This window comes from Coenobita brevimanus, chromosome 14, assembly GCF_032717465.1.
Source record: "Coenobita brevimanus isolate Jiangsu-jjx chromosome 14, ASM3271746v2, whole genome shotgun sequence".
NCBI classification, from domain to species: Eukaryota; Metazoa; Arthropoda; class Malacostraca; order Decapoda; family Coenobitidae; genus Coenobita; species Coenobita brevimanus.
In genome coordinates, this window is record NC_136967.1 from 31,854,748 (window position 1) to 31,875,977 (window position 21,230).

At 42.4% G+C, this 21,230-nt stretch overlaps 1 protein-coding gene across 1 annotated transcript in view; it reads right to left on the bottom strand.

Annotated features, from left to right (window-relative positions):
* LOC145390339 (F-box DNA helicase 1-like) overlaps positions 1–21,230 on the bottom strand; it is a 187,566-nt gene that overhangs the window by 25,807 nt on the left and 140,529 nt on the right. Inside the window, exons 12-13 of the mRNA XM_080265297.1 lie at positions 10,484–10,612; positions 3,907–5,028 (exon numbers count right to left, since the gene is read on the bottom strand). Of these exons, the coding sequence (XP_080121423.1) occupies positions 3,907–5,028; positions 10,484–10,612 (1,251 nt within the window). The remainder of the gene's footprint in view (positions 1–3,906; positions 5,029–10,483; positions 10,613–21,230) is intronic.

Genomic DNA, 21,230 nt, shown 5'->3' on the forward strand with positions numbered 1-21,230 from the left:
CATCTCTGTATGTATTATAAGCTTAGTAGGCAGATAGGTAGGTAGGTAGGTAGAGAGAGAGAGAGAGAGAGAGACTGTGTGTATAATGAACCTGGAATAAAAATGAATGTAAATTATTCTGATAACAGGAAATTATTTTGGAAAGAGGTGGAAAAATGTATAACCGAGGGTGGAAAAAGATGTGCAAGTGTGAGGGATGAAAGTGCAAAAATACTATAAAAAAAAGGAAATGAAGTAAAGATCAGATGGAAAGAATATTATGAAAGGCTGATGAACTGGGGAATGGTGAGATAAGAACAGCAATCAGCAAGACTGAGTTTGGCAATGTGCAGAGAGGGGATTTCATACTAGAAAACTGAAATTGGCAGAAGTTATGAATGCTATGAAATGGTTGAAAAATGGAAATGCATCAGATGCTGATCAGATTTATAATAAGACAATAAAAAGTATTGGAGAGACCAAAATAAAGTGTTTGCTGGAAATACAGTATGTACGAAAGTTTGGATGAGTGGAACTGCAACAGCAGAGTGGAAAAAGGCTGTGATTGCACCTTTCTACAAAAAAATAAGGGTGACTGAAGCAAATGCAAAAACTATTATGGTACTGTATTAAGTCTGGTGAGTGTTGAAGGAATGGCACATAGAAAAATTTTCACTGAGAAAGTACAGAACATATCACAATGCTTGGTGAGTGATGGCTTCAGGAAGGGCAGAAGACATGTGGATCAAATATTTAAAATGAAACATAGTGGAGAAAGCTCCTGAAAATGACTGCAAGATATTAATGGCATTTATGGATCTAGATAGAGCATATGGCAGAGTAAATGGAGAGAGTTTGTGGAATGTTTTGCGTACGTACGGTGTAGAAAGAAAGATGCTCAATGCTATTAATAGAAAAATTTTAAAGCATCTTTCCTATCACAACCTTCTGTCTGATCGTCAGTATGGGTTCCGTCAGGGACACTCCACAGGCGATCTTCTCACCTACCTTTCAGACTCTTGGTCATCCTCCTTTCGGGACTTTGACGAAAGCTTTGCCACTGCACTTGACATCTCAAAGGCTTTCGATCGAGTCTGGCATAAATCTTTTATTTCCAAACTGCCCTCTTACGGTTTCTATCCTTCTATCTGTGCCTCCATCTTTAGCTTCCTTTCTGGTCATTCTATAGCCACTGTTGTAGACGGCCATCGTTCTTCTCTTAGATCTATTAACAGTGGTGTTCCTCAGGGCTTTATCCTATCACCAACTCTCTTCCTTTTATTCATCAATGACCTTCTAAGCTGTACATCTAACCCTATCCACTCATATGCTGATGACTCCACCTTTCAACTTTCCATTCGATTTCCACAACGTCCATCTCAGCAGCTACTTCAACAAACAAGGGATGAGACTATGGCACACCTAATGTCTGACTTGGCTTGTATCTCTGACTGGGGTAAAAATAATCTGGTTGTTATTACTGCATCAAAGACTCAGTTTTTGAACCTATCAACCCGTCAAAATCTTCCACAGGTATATCCACTAATGTTTAATAATATTCAGCTTAATTCTGCATCATCCTTGAACATGCTTGGGGTTTCATTTACTCGGGACTTATCTTGGAAAAATCATATTACAACTCTTGTAAAATCTGCTTCCAAGAGATTGGGTGTGCTAAGCTGACTCTGTTCCTTCTTTACCGCTGCACAACTGTTGACTCTATACAGGGGTTTTATCCGCCCCTGCATGGAGTATAACTCACGTATGGAGAGGCTCCTCACATACAGCTCTTCTCAATAGGGTGGAGTCTAAGGCTTTTTGTCTCATTAACTCTCCTCCTCTTACTGACGCCCTTCAACCTCTGTCTCTTTGCTGCACTGTTGCATCTTTATCTCTTTTCTATCGCTACTTCAATGGTCACTGCTCCTCTGAACTGTCTGCATGCATTCCTCCACCTCTACGATGGGCGCATTGCACCCGTCTAGCAGCAAACTCTCATTTCTGTCCAACTGTCTAATGCAAGAGTTAACTATTACCCCCAGTCCATCATTTATACAACAGGTCAGCTCTGGAACTGTCTCCCTCTGTCTGTATTTCCTGCTTCCTATGATCTCCAGTCTTTCAAATGCAGTGTGTCCAGGCAACTCAAAATGATCGGATCTTGAATTTGGCTCTCTCTTGTATTTTGTTTTTCTCCTGGAAGGAACAGTTTCTGTGGGCTTGTTGCCTTTGGTTCCTTCTTCATTTAAAAAAAAAAAAAAAAAAAAAAAAAAAAAAAAAAAAAAACTTGGATATAAACATTCACCGGCTCAACCCGACTGGAGTGCTGTAATTACCCACTAAATCACCAAGCGCCAAAATTTGGTTATATGGTTTCCACCCAGCATAGTAAATGGTTTCCTGGTGTACAGGAAACCATTTGGCTTGTCACTCAATGTAGAGTCATCCACAAGCAAAAGGAAGAGGAAAGAATGAAGGAAAGAAAGACAGAAGAGAGAGCATAAAGTCACCCGGAGGCAGAAAGACGAGGAAAGAATGAAGGAAAGAAAAACAGAAGAGGATGAGAGGAAAGGATAGAGGAGAGGAAAGGGCAGACAACTGAAAGCAGCACTACACCAAGTGAGTGGATAGTGAGTGCTCCCACCTACCATATTAAAAAATTCTTGATGAAAAATATTTTCATTTTTTATTCTAGAAAAATAAAACTGAATATTTATAGTAGTTACTCCTAGCAAATAATGGACAAGAACTTGGTAGACTAGTGCAGAGTCTTGCTGATGACTGTGAGCAACGTGCCTTGAGAATAAATGTAGAAAAGAGTAAGGTGATGATAATCATGAGAAGGTAACTCCCAATGTGATATTACAGCGAACACAAAGAGAATGAAATTGGTGAGAGACTTCAAATACCTGCGCACAGTGACAGAAAATAAAGAAAAATGTGCAAAAGAAGTGGAAAGTAGAGTGATACTAGGAAGGAATGCAGCTGGTGCTATGAAGACCTTGATACGAAACAGTGGCTTGAGTGTTGCAGCTGCACAAGGCTTACATGAAGGAATGTTAGTGCCAACTTTTACGTGTTGATGTGAGACTATGGTGTGGCAAAGAAAATGAATGGTCAAGAGTGAGAGCAGTGGAGATGGGACTGCTGAGGAATGTAAATGGAGTACTGAGCGTGGATAGGATATGAAGTACTGTAATGTGATTCGTGAAAGATGCGGAGTGAGGAAGTCCGTGGACACCAGAATTGAAGAGAATGCACTGAGATGCTATGGTCATGTGGAAAGAATGGATAACAACAGAGTGGGGAAAATGGTATATCTGAATGAATTTGAAGGAAGGGGGAGGTGAGGTGAGCCAAAGAGAAAGTGGAGGAATATGGTGGATGAGTGTGCTAGGAAGAGAGGTATGGAAGTCGGTGAGACTATGGGACTGACAAGGATTGAGCTGGTTGGATGAATGTTGTGAGAAAAAATGCATGATCAGGGATTTGGCACCCATTTTTAACATAACAGCATCCGGATTGACTATCGGATATGTTTATGTGAAGCTACAGAATGTGGTGAAAGTTTTTTGTGTACCCGGTATCAGATAGAGCCAGGATTCTGGAGGCTTAAATGATGAGTGAATAGATGCGTGGCCCATTGGATTGGGCAAACTCGTGCCGTCTGGGCGATGCTACTCCTAACATTGCCCTAGGGTGGGAAAGGAGGTCCAGATGATGATGATGATGATGATTATAATAAACTGAAAATGAGAGAGCTTAGTAAGTCTACACCACCATCAACATTTCATTTTCACTGAAGTCCCTTCCAGGGTCAATGGTAGCCATCCATCTACTACACTAGTTGTTCTAAAACCAGCCATATAATGCACTATGTTTTCGAAGAAACTGAAAAAATGTAAAATGAGGCTTAATTTACTGTACCTGTGTTAAAAGTGGATGTGAGATATTGGTGATAGAGGCACTGCCACACTGCAAACATCTGGTTCCCTCAGCCACACTCTCCCGGGGCACCAGTTTCTCCAGCTTCTCCCCAGCTTTAGTGAGGGCATAAAGCGCTGCACTATTGAGAGAGAGGAAACGCTTCGCTCGAGTGACACCAACATAGAGAAGGTTGTGCTCATCCCCAATGTCATCAGCTGAGGCTGACTCTAAAATGCCAGTTGGTATCAAGTCATCCAGCAGGATGACCCAATCCCACTCTAAACCCTTGGCCTTGTGGATGGTTGAGAAAGTGATCTCAGCCTGGCCACAACATCTGCCTCCACACCGTTTCTTCAGCTTAGCTATGTCACTGGGTGTTTGAGCACCACTAAACTCATACATCATTATCTTGTTCCATAGTTCAAGGTCATCCAGATTCTCTGCAAATTCTTTTAAGCCACGAACACTGTGAAATTTTGCAATTAGTTTGTTCTCAATGCCCAGTGTCTCTGGAGTGCCAAAGCCAGCTTGCACTTGGGATAGTTTGTAAATATCCATGACTGTGTTGAAGCCATACTTGTCTATGCCACCAGCAAAGACCATGGAGGCAGCATCAAAGTCCTTGTTCTTGCAAAAGCTTAGTGCCGTTTTGTACAGCTCTAGGTTGGTGCGGGCCACATATGCTCTCCTCACTACCCGTCCTCTTGTTTCCCGTTCACCTGTTCTCATCCGCTTTAGTCTGGGTTCTGAAGGACCGTCTTCTCCCTTCATCTGCTTTGGGGGAGTCTTCAAATTTTGTGCTGTTTGCTCAGGTTGATCACTGGCATTTGAAGGCCCTCCTCTGTTCTCCTGTCTTGGGATGCTGTCATGTCCACCTTGTGTGATTAAGTATCTAGCTGGGTTTGGCACACAGGTGACTGTGTCATGGCATCTGCCTCCCACCAGTGTCTGGGACTGCACCCCAAGTAGCCCCTCTAGGATGCAGTGTGCCATGTAGCCTAGCTCTGGTCCAAAGCGGAAGGACTGTGTGAGGTGAAATGTGTGGGAGGCAGGCACCTGGGCCAATGCATTGACTGCCCCACGAAAACTGTAGATCTGCTGGTATGGGTCTCCAACAATTACCTGATGAGGAAATATGGTAACATATTACTGTGTTGTTCTCAGACAATTCATGAAAATTCAATAACTTTATTATAAACATGGTTATCAACTTAATATACCCTAAATTTTGGTGCTGAAGAGAGGCCTACACACACTCTGGGTGACGTAGCTGTGGTATTCACCTTGGAGCCAAACTTTCTCATATTTCCCTGCATCCTGTGGAAAAGATCCTGCTTCAACCCTGATAAGGTGCTGTTTATCACAAGGGGGCACCTGATCCGTACATGGCATATGTTCTGAACTGTACCTGTAGGACAGCCCCACAGGTGTTGTTTGTCTGTGGTCAACAGGTCTGTTTGGCCATACTGACTGAAGCTGGGCAACAACAGCAACTTTTAATTAGTAAAGAGTGGATAGATACCTAAGTCAAGTGATGCCAGCTGCCTGCACCAGGATTCGAACCCTGGCACTAATGGGTTGGCAGCTTCACAGTCAGTGATGCTGACCACTTAACCACTGAGATAATTTGATGGTTGCAACATTAATACTTTGAAGACATCCCGAGATTCAAAAGACTGACCCGCAATGGTGAAATTCTTTCTAAACTGTGTGATAAGCAGGCTCAATAAATGTCTCAGAGTGCAAATATTTATTGGAATTCTGCATATTAATTGGTGGAGATACTTCTAGGTGACCCGAACCAGTTACTACAAAATTACAACACCAGCACATGTAAGCACATACATTCAAAAGCTCAATACTTATTCAGTACCACCTGTCATGCACTATCAGTAACCAGGCATTTGGATTACTTGTTGTTGCTGTTGCTTAACTGTGGTCTGCCTGACTTAGCATAATTGACTGCTGAAAAGCAACCACCTCTATGGGGTTGTCCCATATGTTCCCTTCACTGTTGATACTGTGTTTGGATTTTAGTGTAATATATGATGTGCAGTGTTCTATTAAGTGTGTTAACTTGTATTGGCCTACTCTACAAGTGAGGCACATGATGTCTGTGATTCCACTCAATCACAAATCAAAGCTGATACCTTAAGAGGGCTGTGCATTGTTCTGATCTAACCCTAACTAGGAGAACTAGATCAGCTCTATTTAAGGACAACTTTGAAGAGGAGGGGGGGGGGGACTTCTACAGGTAACATAGTATTCTGATCAAAGTGTTATAATGCTCCCTGCATGAAGTAGGTATGTCAGCATTTCTTCACTGCTGGTGTGGCAATGTTTGGGAGATGGGATCTTTTTGAAGAAGGCCAGTACTGTTTGTGTGGGGATGGTTTTATGTGCCTAGCTGTGTTGCGAGGCTATACTGTATAATGACAGGTGGATTACATGTATCACTGGTTAACAAACACAACAGCAGGATTAAACATTTCAAAATACAGGGGAATAACTGGGAGTTGAACTAAGGCACATGGAATCAGCTAATTTAGAGGTCAGAGTGATTTTGTGGGTAAATCTTTACCTCATTAGCTTCATAATTCAACACCAAGTTCAGATAGGCCTACCATGTTGATTAACACTTTCCAAACCATAGGAGCCTATTAACGTTAACTAATAAACTATCTATCTATCTATTGCCAGATGCCTTAATCCCATATGGGGTGGCCACAAACAAATCGCCTCCACATCACCCTGTCCCCCGCCATTTGACTGCCCTCCCCCCAGCTCACACCCCCTCTCTCTCATATACCTCTCCATTCCATCCCTCCATCTTATCTCCAGCCTCTCCCTCCCTCTTACCCTCTCCACCTCACTCACATAGACTCTCCTCATTAGTCTCTCACTCTCCATCCTTTCCACACGGCCAAACCACTATCAATGTACCTCTAATGCTTTCTAACACATCCACATCCACACCACAATGCTCCTTCACTTCCTATTTGTTAGTCTGTCTCTCCACTTAAGTACACATGCTTCTCTCAAAGAACTCATTTCCAATGCTCTCACTCTTGACCTGTGTCCTTCCAACCAGGTCAAAGCTTCACTTTCATATGTTAGAGTTGGTATCACAAATACTATCATGCAGTGACTTTTTTACCTCCATGCTCACTTTCCTATTTCTTATTACTGCTTTCAATGAACCAGCAACCTTTCTATCTTGTACACTTTCAAGCACTTCATCCTCCAAACTTCCATCCTTACTCATCACACTACCCGAGTACTTAAATGCACTCGCATTTTCCATTTCCTCATCATCCAACCTCACTGTACATTCAGGACTCCACTTCTTTTGAAGACCATAAATTAATCTTCCTTATATTCACCTTTAGATTCCCCTTCTTACACACTCTCCCAAACTCATTCACCAAGCATTGCAGGTCCCCTTCGTCTTCCTTTAACAGGACAGTCTCATCTGCAAACAACAGTGCAGCATGTTTCCAAATGCTGCCCTCTCTCATTAGGGCTGCTCCAACATCCACTGCCCTACTTTTATCTCTTTTATAACCCCATCCATATACAGACTGAACAATCATGGAGACATTACACAGCCTTGTTTCAATCCAACATTCAGACAGGAAAATTCACTCAGTTCACTATCCACACACACTGCCGCCTTAGCATTCTCATACACTCTCTTCACAGCATTCAACAACTTCCCATCTACTCCATATACAGTAAAACCTCTACAATTTGGCATCCTTCAAGTTGGAAACTTCTACAACTTGGGAAGGCTCCAAAATATTCATTCAAAAAATCAAAATTCAAAAATTCCCAAAAATGAACACGTGAGAGGAAGAGAGTCAGCAAAAATCCCCTCAACTCGGTAAGATGCCGAGTTGTACAGTAATGTTTAAGTGTTTGGTGATTAGTTCCCCTGTATAGTACAAGTCATAAATACAGTACAATATGGCCTTTAGTGTTAATTGTGCTTTACATAGTGTACAGTGTCAAGTACAGTACAGTAAAGGTGTGCCCCAAAGTGATCTTGAGAAACCCCTAACACCTCCAAAAACTACCAAAAGTCCTCCTCCATGCCTGGAATACACCCTACAACTGCATGGCATCATGGTAAGGCAGCTTTTACTGTTTATTGTAAAAACTTTTAATTTTTCCTTTTTTTTCCATTTTTTCCTTTTTTTTTGTGTGTGTGTGCTGGGGGGGAACTTAAAGTTCATCCCTACAACTCGGCAAGGCTTGCACATGTATTATGCCAAGTTGTAGAGGTTTTACTGCATTCTTAATACTTTCCAAATTCCTTGTCAATCCACTCTCTCATATGTTTTCTCCGGATCCATGAAGGCCACATACAACTTCTTTCCCTTCTCTAGAAACTTTCCCATTAAAGATATAAGGATGAATATTTGATCTACATAACCTCGTCCCTTCCTAAGACCTCCCTATTCTTCTCCAACTGCTTCCTTTGTTATTTCCCTAACTCAGTCAATAAGTATCCTACCATATACTTTTCCTATTTCACTAAGAAGACAAATCCCTCTATGATTACCACACACCTCTTTTTTTCCCCTTGTCCTTTGTACAGAGGAATAATTATACCTGACTTCCAATCCTCTGGGCGCCATCTTCCTCCCAGGCCAATCTGCACATCTTCCATATCAGATCTACTACTACTTCTCCCTTGTGCTTCAGCATTTCACCACCCACTCCATCAAATCCTGGGGCTTTCCCCATTTGGTGGAAACCAGACAGCATCCAAATACAGCAGGTTTTAGAATAAAGCCTTCCTGTAAATAATTCAAAGAATGTATCCATTTATAGCCATATGCTTTAATCCCAGAAAGTATGGCCAGAAACAAACTCCCTCCAGGTCACCCTGTCCTCTGATACTGGGCTGCCCTTCCTCCAACGCACATCATTCCTCTTTCCTTCCACTTCACCCATATACACTCTCCTGCTCAATCTCTTATTCTCCATTCTCTTTACATGACCAGATCATCTCAAGCTTCCTTGAGATGGTTTGGTCTTGTGAAGAGAATGGAGAATAAGAGATTGAGCAGGAGAGTGTATAAGGGTGAAGTGGAAGGAAAGAGGAATGGTGTGGGTTGGAAGGAGGGCAGCCCAGTATCAGAGGACAGGGTGACTTAGAGGGAGTTTGTTTCTGGCCATACCTTCTGGGATTAAAGCATATGGCTATAAATGGATACATTCTTTGAATTATTTACAGGAAGGCTTTATTCTAAAACCTGCTATATTTGGATGCTGTCTAGTACATCCACATCACCACCACAATACTCCTTAGTATCATTTGTCTCCCTCTCCATCCCTTAACATGCAACTGTCAGACAAACTCACTTCCACTTAAGTACCTCATTTCCAAGCACTACGTGATCTCAGAGAAGGAAAAGACAGCATATAAGTAAGGGAAACCATGGCCAATGCAAGCATATCTAAAAAAACCTACCAGCTAAACACATAAAAACAGAGAAGAAAGGGAAAAAAGGAAACAAACCGGAGAGGAGTGAAAGAGAAGAAAAGGAAAGTATGAGGTAAACAGGAAGCAATATACTCATAAACACTTAAAAACAAACAAAACAAAACAAAAAGACCAAAGGACATCCACACAAACCACTGGTAAAGTGAGAACAGCTAAAAGGAAAACTGCCTGTGACTGCCATGGAACACAATGAAAACAAAACCCTACAAATGTTGGTAATCATGATGGTGATATTATATAAATAATGCATCACCTGTGCATGGGAGTTTTGCATAAAAGGATGTACCAGAACAAGCAGGTACACTTTAAGGAGATCTGAAGTGCATGGTTCATGATGTAAAACAATATCAATGTGAATTTTTTTCATCAGAAAGAGTAGGACAGGGATGGCCAAAACATCAACCATAATCAACTGATCTAGTACACTGCAAGGTCTAGTACAGATTTTGTTATAAACTGGTTCAATGAAGAGTTACACACACTGGCAACTGGTAGCACAGACATACAATTAAAACAGAATCAGCTACTGTACTTTCTAGTACCATTTTGAACTTTGGATTATTTTTGCAGCTAACATTCATGTGGCACAAATGGACCTATGTCTAGATTATTTAAGCACATAAACTATGCCATACAATTACTGTAAATAGTTGCTATGGCACAAGTGGCTGTCAAACAAGTCAATTTCCATACCATTATATGGGTAAGTTTCTAGTGAGCACTATGGGTGGCAGATAAGAGTAATCACTTCAGTTAGGTTATGTACTTGTACTGTCTTATGTTCTAAGATGAATATAAGTACTAATAATATTTTTTTTCTCTCTCTAGCATTATGAGCTAACAGACCATGTCAGGTAAACAGTGGAAAAAGTCAAATCTATTACCTTTCATTCTGGCTACCTCTTGATTAGGACAATAGTGGACCTAATCTAGGCATAGTATGGCTATGCTGCTTTATCAGGCATTAACACCTTGAAGGCCGACAAATCATACAGATCCAGACAACAAAGACTGAATGAAGTCACTGCGTACATAGGATTCATTAAAGACACAATGAGGACCCACCTTGGCACAAGGCTGGTTAAGGAAGATGTCAAACATGGCTGCATTCATGTCCTGGGCCTCATCCACCATTATGATGTCATACCCTGCCAGCTTTGGTTTGTACAACTGCCATTGTTTCAGCTGCCCATCCTGTAACAAAAGACATCTATAGGAAACTGAGATTTGGTTAAATTCTTGAAAACACACACAAACACACACACACACACACACACACACACACACACACACACACACACACACACGTGCTCAAAAAGCACATAGACAAGATTGAAAAAGTTCAAAGGGCCGCTACAAGATGGATACCAAGCTTAAGGGACCTAAGCTACGAAGAAAGACTAAATAAACTGAATCTACCAACACTACAGGAGAGAAGGAAAAGAGGTGACATGATAATGCTATATAAATGCATATCAGGAAAGGAGAAAATAGACATAAATGATTACTTAACATATGGAGAAGCATCAGCAAGAGGACACTGCAAAAAACTGCATAAGAAGAGAGGTGATAAAGACGTAAGGAAATTCAGTTTCCCAAACAGAGCAATTGATCAATGGAATGCACTACCGAATGAAATAGTGTGTGCCAAAACAATTCACAAATTTAAGGATATGTACGATAAATATGGTTTAAGACACGGGACAGTACGAGCTTGACTCATTCCTGTAAAGATACAATTAGGTAAGAACACACACACAAAGAGAGAGAGAGAGAGAGAGAGAGAGAGAGAGAGAAAAAAAATCTTCCTATTTCCTGCAAAGCTGGCAAAGGTCTCTAACAAGCTGTCCAGAAAGGTCATACAATGGGCAATAAGAAACTTGGGACTGAAAGAGCTGATGGTTACAGATACAGTGCAGCCTCGTCATATGACGTCCCGTTATGCAGTAAATTGCTACAACGATAATTAAAAAAGTAATATCCTGTCTTGGTATGTTATGAAATTAATTGCGATTTTGCTATGACAATATTTTCCACAGCCGCCTCCAAGAATCTTGTGCAGACATGGTGATGCATGCATGCCAAAATGGCCACCCAGTGTTTACATTGCTGTGATTGTTGCCTTTTGTTCCAGTCTGTGTATGAAAGGCCACTGAAACACCATTCTCATTGCCAGACAATACTACAAGTGCTTAGCAAACAGTGCAATGTGCAATACTATGTGAAGTGACAGTGTTTTGTGTGTGAAATACTGAATCTTGTTACTTGGAAATCATGTCAGCCTTACATAACCATCATCCCTCTTTTAGGCCTCTACACAGCTGACTAAGCCTAGATGCCCACCCAGTGTTTACACAGGCTGTGATCAATGCCTTATATTTTATTTTGTGCACGAAAGGCCACTGAAATTCCGTTGTTAATAACAAATAACAAAATAAGTACTTAACAAATAGCGCAGTGTGTGATATTATGTAAAGTAATACCATATCTTTTTCGTGGAGTGGTCGTCCAGGCTCTCCAACTATCCCCTACCCTGGGGGGGCAGGGGACCCTTGGTGATCACTAGTACCTGCATAGGACAAACTTCAGGTGGGGGGCAGAGGTTTTTAGGTCATTTTAGACTCTGCGGTCAAGGTCACCCACCCTACCTACCTTGAACCCATGTTATAACAACCTCATTATGCAATAGGTCTTCACTCGACACAATCCTATTACATAATGAGGCTGAACTGTACACTGAATGGCAAGCACACTAAGAGCTGACAATACTGTATAAGTATGGATTACTTATCTGACATGACAGTCCTTCTGTTTATCTTGGTGCTTTAAGTAATGTCATGGAATTTCAGCCCTGGGTCACTATACAAGTTGCTATTTTCATATGATTTGGTTTTTACTGCTGACAGAAAAATGGGTACTGTGAAAAATTTTGGAAGAAGAGGGTGCATATGCAGTCTAGGGATCTGAGAGTGAACATGAGGAAGATGAAGGTAATAATGGGGTGGACAAGAAGGTTAGTTGTGAGTGGTCAGTGACCTCGTACTTACAGTATTATTATTATTATTATTATTGCTCACTCTTATCTTAAATGTCGGGACCAACTGCCTAGCCCCGGGCTCCTACACTCCTCATGGGGCAATGTAGGATTGGATGATGGATGGATGGATGGTTATTTTTCAGGCAATTCTCAATCTTTCTTTTCTTTTGAGTCCTCACACCACCATGGAAACTGTTCACCCCCACTCCTCCCTACTACTGATCTACACTGAATGACAAGCCTAATGGTTTCCTGTAACCCAGAAAACCATATACAACACTGAGTGGTAATGATATGACCAGATAATTGGATATTATGGAACCTACTACAGTGCTCCTGTTTGCTCGGTGCGTTCTCCACCCAGGAACCAAAAGTCTACACTTTTCTTTGCACTTCACCGTGATGAGGCACTGTCAACCACAAGGAAACAACGGTTCACTGCATGGAACAGTCCTGCAGGGGCAGTTGCTTGCCTGTGGATGCTTGGTAGATGCTTGGTCTGCTCGTCCAGACATGAAAAGTTTGATCAACGATTACCCCTCTGATGATGTCACCAACATCTGTTTGTGCACACTAGAGCATTGGTGATGGTGGAAATGGTCAATGGCAGTGGTTCGTTGCCTCATGGTAGGCAACTCACCCAATTACAATCAAGCTTCGCTATATGTTTGTTTGCTATGTGATAAATCGTTAAAACAATAACTAAAAGTTATACAGTACATGATTTTGCTATGATGATGGCAAAAATATCATAAATTCACTTAAACTTAATTCTGGTGGCTGCGCATGACAATCCCCTATGTGCACGGTGCCTCCCATGCAAGTTGACAGTCAGCTGTTTGAGCCAAGATGGACGCCCAGTGTTTACATCCGCTGTGCTCATCTACCTTTTGTTCCATTTTGTGCGTCCAAGGCCACTGAAACACCATTGCTATCAGCAAATAACAGTGCAAATGCACAACAGGTTAAGCAGTGTGCAATATTGAGTGAAGGTGGTCAGTGGGGACTTCCATCATCCAGTCGCTCAGTGTAGCGGTACAGTACTATATTTCGGAATACACTACATTCAGTGACAAGCCAAATGATTTCCTGTATACTAGGAAATCAAATAATATATTGGGTGGTAACCTTACAACCAACAAAAGCGTATTCCCTATGTGTTAACAAGTGGGCAGGCGGAGGGTTAGTGCCCCTCCCTGGAAACCAATTAAAAATACAAAGAAGCCTCAGATCAGGAAGGACCAACAGATGACGACCAAGTACTGGACAAAGGATATGGTACAAATTGCAACATGGAATGTAAGGGGTGCAAATGATGAGGTGAGAGAGAGAGAGATTGTCAAGGTCCTTGAGGGTCTAAAAGTGGACATATGTGGATTAACTGAAACTAAATGGAGAGGTGAGACTGAGACAGTGGGCGTATGGATGGGTTAAACGAGCAGTGCAAGATGGGAAGGTGAATATAAGACAGTAAGGATCAGTTGCTTCAAGGATTGTGTGGATAAGATTGAAAGAGGGAATACAAACGTGGGAAACTGTGCGTGTGTATGTGTCAATGCAATATCGTGCAAGCAGAGTGAAAGATGAGTTCTGGGGAAATGTGGAAGTGTGCCTGGAAAAGTGTGAGAGAAGAGAGAGAATGTTTTTGACTGGAGATTTGAATAAAAAAGTAGGGAATTTGAAGGTGCATAGAGTAGTTGAAAAGTGGAGTGTGCCTGCAGAAGTGAAAGAGAATGGCAGTGCTCTAATGGAGGGGATTGGTGATAGCCAATACCCTCTTTACACACAAAATGATCCACAGGTATACGTGGCGAGTGATGAGAAGGGTGGGTGGTGTACTGAATGAATGGAAGGCAATGACTGATTATGTGTGTGTGGATGACAGAATGAAAAGGTATGTAACGGACGCAAGAGCGTACAGAGGTTGGGGAGTGGACTTTCTGACCACCACTTGGTGGTGAAGAAAGTCAAGGTTTAAATGCAATGGAGGAATAGATGGAGGGATGGATGGGAGGAAGTAGTCCATACAAGGAGGACAGAAAGGTTGTAGGAGGATGGAAGAAAAGCAGAATACAAGAGAGAAGTGGAGAAGTGTTTGGGTAAATATGATCTGGAGCAGACAGGGAAAGTTGAGGTTCTGTGCATGATATTCACAGACGAACCCTGCTATGGTTGGGCTGATAAGCAATTTTGCCAATTACCAATTAATCGGTAGTCAGTAATCGGTCGATATCAATATATCAGCAGATTATTAAGAAATTATAAATGTGATTAATCTTCATGAAATTACTGGTAGCAGAAAGTTACAGACATCACCCTACTGTTACTGCTTTGTTTACTGCCCAACTCCCATCTCCTGTATGGAAAGCAAATATTTGTAATCATTTGCCACTCTTCTATAGTCCAGTTTAGCTTCTGTTGCAACATCTCGTTCTGTGCATCATGGTTGTAATTTGTTAGAATTTGCCATTTTTTTTGTTCTTGTGGTGATCCTAGATGCTACTAGAAATGGCAGTTTACAGAAAATGTATCAATCTCTCAAGTCCTCCACTAACTTCTTAGTCTGGGATCTCAATATAGAATGTGTTTGCTCTAAAAGACAATCTTGATTTTTACCTCCAATCAAAAACTCTTATGTTTTGATTGTATTTTTTTAATTGCACAAAAATATACAAGTTTACCTGAACATACACATCCAAGAAAACATGACACACCAACAACATATATGACATGCCAAGTCACCAACATTGCATCTACTATTTCTTTACCACACATGCATCTGTAAAAATTCTTAAATGAAGAGTTTTCTTTCATGCTTTTTTGTTAATCTTTATGAAGAACTGTAAAAGATGAAAAATTCAGTTCTTTAATTTTCATTATCTATCTATCTGTTCTGTAATAGGGGAAATGGTAAAATAAACAGAAGGAGCACATAAAACTATCTATCTATCTATCTATCTATTGCCAGACGCCATAATCCCTTACGGGGTGGTCATTTGACTCTGAGTTATTTGTTTTACAGGGAGGGGCACTAACCCTCCACCAACCCACTTGACACGTAGGGAGCACATAAAACTAATATAGATAATAATGGTAGCTAATATACATTTGTATAGGAACTAGTGTGAAATAAATGCTTTGGAGAGGGTATCAGAGTTTTGGTAGCATCACCATAAAGTAATCCCTCATTTATCTGGACATAACAAGAGCCAAAGGCATGTCCAGGTAGTGGCAACATCCGGATAATGAACACTATTATCCTACTATACCCAGACCCTACCTATACCCAACCTCCAACCTATACCTATTTGTACAGTACCTAAGCTTAATATGGCAGTGTTTTCCAGTCATTCAGGCATATTTTAACATCAAAACAAACCTAGAAATATCCAAAGTAATGCTAAACACTAGGAAAACCATGCAGAATAACTACTGAAAACCAAAAAACATCCTACCTATACATTACTGTATGTACAGTACCTCTTATTTTGACAGTGTTCTCCTGTCATTCTGCCATATTTTGACATCAAAATATACATAGGATTATCCAAAATAATTTTCAACACCAAGAAAACCATGCAAAAAAAAAAACACTGAAAACCATAACCCACCCTACCTATACACTACTGTATGTACAGTACCCCTCCTGTTATTGGCAGTTTTCAGGTCATTTTGTCATATTCTGACATCAAAACACACATAGGTACATCCTTAATAAATTTTACACCACGGAAATTATGAAAGAAACCTAAAGTTACCTGCCAAAAATCATTCGGTTGGGGTACTTACCACCGAATTCTTAACATGCACACCTCTAGCAAGTGTAAAGCTGTCTCATGTGGTCTAGCAGCAAACATTGGTACCTAGCAAATGTCCAAGAACTCCTCCTGAACCTGCTGGAGCTGGGTGATGACAAGTGATGTGCAGTGTGGTGATAATGGCCTACCCGCCTCAGAAGACTCCAAAGACAGCCGCAAACTTACATCCAACAGAGACTCAACTGCACTTGACGTGCTCGTTTGTGGGTCCAATGGTGAAGGTGCAAAATGAGCTGGTGGTGGTGGTGAGAATGGGTTGGCACTTGTGGGGGTTGCAGGCTTGAAGAAGGAGTCGATCCTGGTCTGATGATAGGACCGAAGATTCTGCTGGAGGATGACAGTATCCCGGACTGTCCGCAGCTCCATCGCCAGGCTGAACGGCACCTACCCCCTGTCACAGTGCGGGTGCTTGGCATACTCCAGCATCCCCTCCAGGTAACCTAGGAGGACACTGAGATAAGGGAGTCAAGGAGTAGCGGAGGGCTACGAGTCAATGCCCTCATCCTCGTCAGTCTCACTGTCCTCTTCCGTGCATGCAGAGCCACCAGCGGCGATCTCCTCATCAGACAGGGTCTGATAATCAGGATCGCTGCCATCATCGTCCATCCAATTCCTCACGTTGTCGACGTCCACCTGCTCTCCTGCTGTTCTAAGGTGCCTGTAGAAATCATCCACATCAAACCCCTCAATGTCATGCTCGGCTTTGATTCCCTGGACGAGACAAGACCAACCGCTTTTGAGGGTTTTCACGGAGACTTCCTTCCATGCGTTCGCCCAGTTGAACACTGCAGACTTCAGGTCGTAACGGTGAAGATTCTGCAAGGTCTGCTCCACACGTGTGTCCTCGTCCTCCAGCACCACCATCACCTCACTCAGGAACCTCAGGCGGTACAGTATCTGGGCAGCCACAATAACACCCTGGTCCTTGGTTGAATCACAGTGGTCGTATTAGGTGGCAGAAACATGCACCTAATCCGCCCATCATGAGCAACCAAATCCTTCTCAGACGGATGAGCGAGGGCATTGTCCAGGAGCAGGAGTGCCTTCTCCTGGTCGTGAGCAGTACCAAGGACCTTTATTTGATAACGGATAAACTCCCTGACGAAGTGTCTGTGGAATCAATCTCTTAAGACCTTAGCAGTAAACCAGGCCTTCAAAGAATGGTACCACACAAAAGGCAGGCTATCCATCAACCCATGGAGACAACGTGGTTGTTTTGCATGCCCAACAACAACAGGTTTGAGGTGGTACATCCCATTAGCACTGGCAGTGCACAACACCGAGACACGTTGTTTGGACAACTTACTAACCAGGCACAGTCTTCTCCCTTTCCTCATCCAGGGTGTTGGTGGGCAAGGAGTGGTAGAACAGACCAGTTTCGTCAGCGTTACAGACTTGACCAAGGGCAAGGCCCTCATCCTTGAGCAGGCGCTGCACCTTCTGGAGAAACAGGTCTACTTCCTTTGCTGCTGCATCCAAGGCCCCGCCATGTGCCTTACACCCAGTAAGTCCACGGCGAAGCTTGAAGCAAAAAAGCCATCCCCCGGATGCCTTGAAGTTGTGCACGTTGTACAGGCGTGCAAACTTCTCAGCAGCAGCCTTAACTTCGGTCGCACACACTAGCACATTGGCAGCACATTGCTGGCAAAACCACAACAATGTCGACTGGTCGATAATGGCGTGCCGGGCCTGGGCCATTACCTTCCTGCCATCCCTAAGTGTGCTTTTGCCGAAATCCTGTCCAAACTATTTTTTTTTTTTTTTTAATGTGAGGAAGAAGGAACAAAAAGGCTGAGCCCACAAAATGTTCCTACAGAAAAAAAAAAAAAAATACAAAAGAGAGCCAAACTCAAGATCCATTCATTTTGAGATGGCTGGACACACTGTGATTGAAAGACTGGAGATCACAGAAGTAGGAAATACAGACAAAGGGAGACAGTTCCAGAGTTGACCTGTTGCATAAATGAAGGACTGGGAGTAATGGTTAATTTCTACATTAGATAGTTGGACAGAAAAGGGATGAAAGTTTGTTGCTAGACAGGTGCTGTGCAGCCGTCGTAAAGGTGGAGGGGTGCAAACAGACAGTTCAGAGGAGCAGTGACCATTGAAGCGGTGACAGAAAAAGAGATAAAGAGGCAACAGTGCGGCGAAGAGACAGAGGTTGAAGGAAGCCAGTAGGAGGAGGAGAGATGATAAGACGAATAGCCTTTGACTCCAGCCTATTGAGAAAAGCTGAATGTGGGGAGCCTCCCCACACATGAGACGCGTACTCTAAACAGGGGCGAATAAAACCCGTATACAAAGTCAACAACTGTGCAGGGGTAAAGAAGGCATTAAGTCGGCTTAGCACACCTAATCTCTTGGAAGCAGATTTTACAAGAGTTGTAATGTGATCTTTCCAAGATAAGTCCCGTGTGAATGAAACCCCAAGCATGTTCAAGGATGATGCAGGATTGAGCTGGATATTATTAAACATTTGCGGGTACTCCTGTGGAAGATTTTGATGGGTTGATAGGTGTAAAAACTGAGTCTTTGATGCATTAAAAACAACATGATGATTTTTACCCCAGTAGTGGTAGGTGGTGGCGACCATCATCCACTCACTTCATGTAGTGCTGCCTACTTCTTCCTTAGCCTTTATCACTTTTTTTCTGTGCCTGCCCTCGTCTCTTCCTATTTCTCCCATCTTTCCTGTCACTTCTTATTGCTTTTCTTTCCTTTACAGGTGGCTTTACATTGAGTGACAAGCCAAATAGTTTCCTGTTGAGTGGTAACCATATAACAAAACCATACGTGCTCCCTACATGTCAACAAGTGGGTTGGTAGAGGGTTAGTGCCCCTCCCCATAAAATAAATAACTCAAAGTCAATGGCCACCCCTTACGGGATTATGGAGTCTGGCAATAAGACAGATAGATAGAGATATGAGCCAAGTCAGACATTAGGTGTGCCACAGCCTCATCCCTTGCTTGTTAAAGTAACTGCTGAGATTGACGCTGCAGAAACCAAATGGAATGGTGAAGGGTGGAATCATCAGCGTACAAGTGGATAGGATTAGATGTACAGCTTAGAAGATCACTGATGAATGAAAGAGTTGGTGATGGGACAGAGCCCAGAGGAACACCACTGTTGATAGATCTAGGAGAAGAACGATGGCCGTCTACAACAGCAGCTATAGAACGACCAGAAAGGAAGCTATTAATGAAGGCACAGATAGAAGGACTGAAACCGTAAAAGGGCAGTTTGGAAATTAAAGATTTATGCAGTACTTGATTGAAAGCCTTTGAGATGTCAAGTGCAATGGCAAAGCTTTCGCCAAAGTCCCGAAAGGAGGATGACCAGGAGTGTGAAAGGTAGGCAAGAAGATCGCCAGTGGAGCGTCCCTTATGGAACCCATACTGACGATCAGAAAGAGGGTTGTGACAGGAAAGATGTTTTAAAATTTTTCTGTTAACACTCGAAAACTTTTGAGACACAGGATGTTAAAGCAACTAAACGATACTTAGAGGGTTGGGAATGGTCACCCTTCTTTGGGACTAGCTGAACGAGAGCAAACTTCCAGCAAGAAGAATTTTTTTTTCTTTTTTTAAATGTGTCCGACTCTGGGCAAAGGCGTCAGGGCCTATATCTCGGGGGCAGTAGCCTATCCCAAGGTCCAGTAGTCCCCCTACACCTTCACATGTCACCACTTCGGCGTTAACACCCACTGTCCATATTGAATACATGCTAGGGCTGTCTCATACAGGACTGGTGTATTGATATTAGTGGGGGTACTTTTACGACAAGTTGGCAGGTCATCTGGTAGATCAGGAAAGTCTGCTTTTATGAAATTCAAACCCTTAAACTATTCCCTGCCCCAGCCGGGATTCGAACCTGGGTCCATTAGGACTGCAGGCTGCCTCTCTACCGATTCAGCCACTGCCTCCACAGTTCTTGAGGGCAGATAGGAGGAACTCCATCAGGCCCATATGCCTTGTTAGTACTAAGGCCAGTGATGGTAGAAAATACATCAGCTGAAGAAATTTTAATGTTAGCCATGAGGAAGTCAGTGGGAAGAAGCGATGGAGGAACAGCACTGGAATTGTCTAAGGTGGAATTGGAGGAGAAAATCTGAGCGAAAAGATATGCTTTATCAGTAGAAGACATAGCTACTGAGCCATCAGAATAGAAAAGAGGAGGGAAGGATGATGAGATAAAGTTGTTTGAAAGGTTTTTGGCAAGGTGCTAGAAGGAGCGGGAAAAATTTGAGTTGAGGAGTTGTGAGCATTTAGTACAGATGAAATTATTTTTGGCAAAGCAAAGAACAGACTTAGCACAATTCTAGGCAGAAACATAAAAAAGATGTAATTCAGGGGTGGGTTGGCTCTGGTACCCTTTATAGGCCCTCTCCTTTTTGCGGACAGCATTAAAACAAGCGTGATTAAACCAAGGCTTTCTTGCATTAGTCAAAGGATATGAGAAAGGAATGTATGCTTCCATGCCCAAGAGAATAACCTCCATAATGTGCAAGGCACACTCAGATGGCTCCCAGCTATGGAAGCGATAATCATTCCAGGGAAAATCAAAGAAGTACTACCTGAGGGCCTCCCAATCCGCAGTTCCAAAGTGCCATAGACGATGTTTCTTTGGAGAGTCCACAGGCTGTACCGGAGTGATAGGACAGGTTAAAGTAATAAGGATATGATTGGAGGAGTGCAACGGAGAGAAAAGATTAACAGAGTAAGCAGAAGGATGAGTTGTAAGGAAGACGTCAAGTATGTTGGAGCTCTCTCTACGGTGGTCATTAAGGATAGAAAAGATGTATTTACCTATTTGTAGTATACAGGAATTGTAGGCTTGTTCACCAGGTGGATTAGTGAAAGGAGAGGAGAGCCAAAGGTGGTGGTGAACACTGAAATCTCCTACAATGGAGATCTCAGAAAAAGGAGAAATGGACAGAATGTGTTCCATCGCAGAAG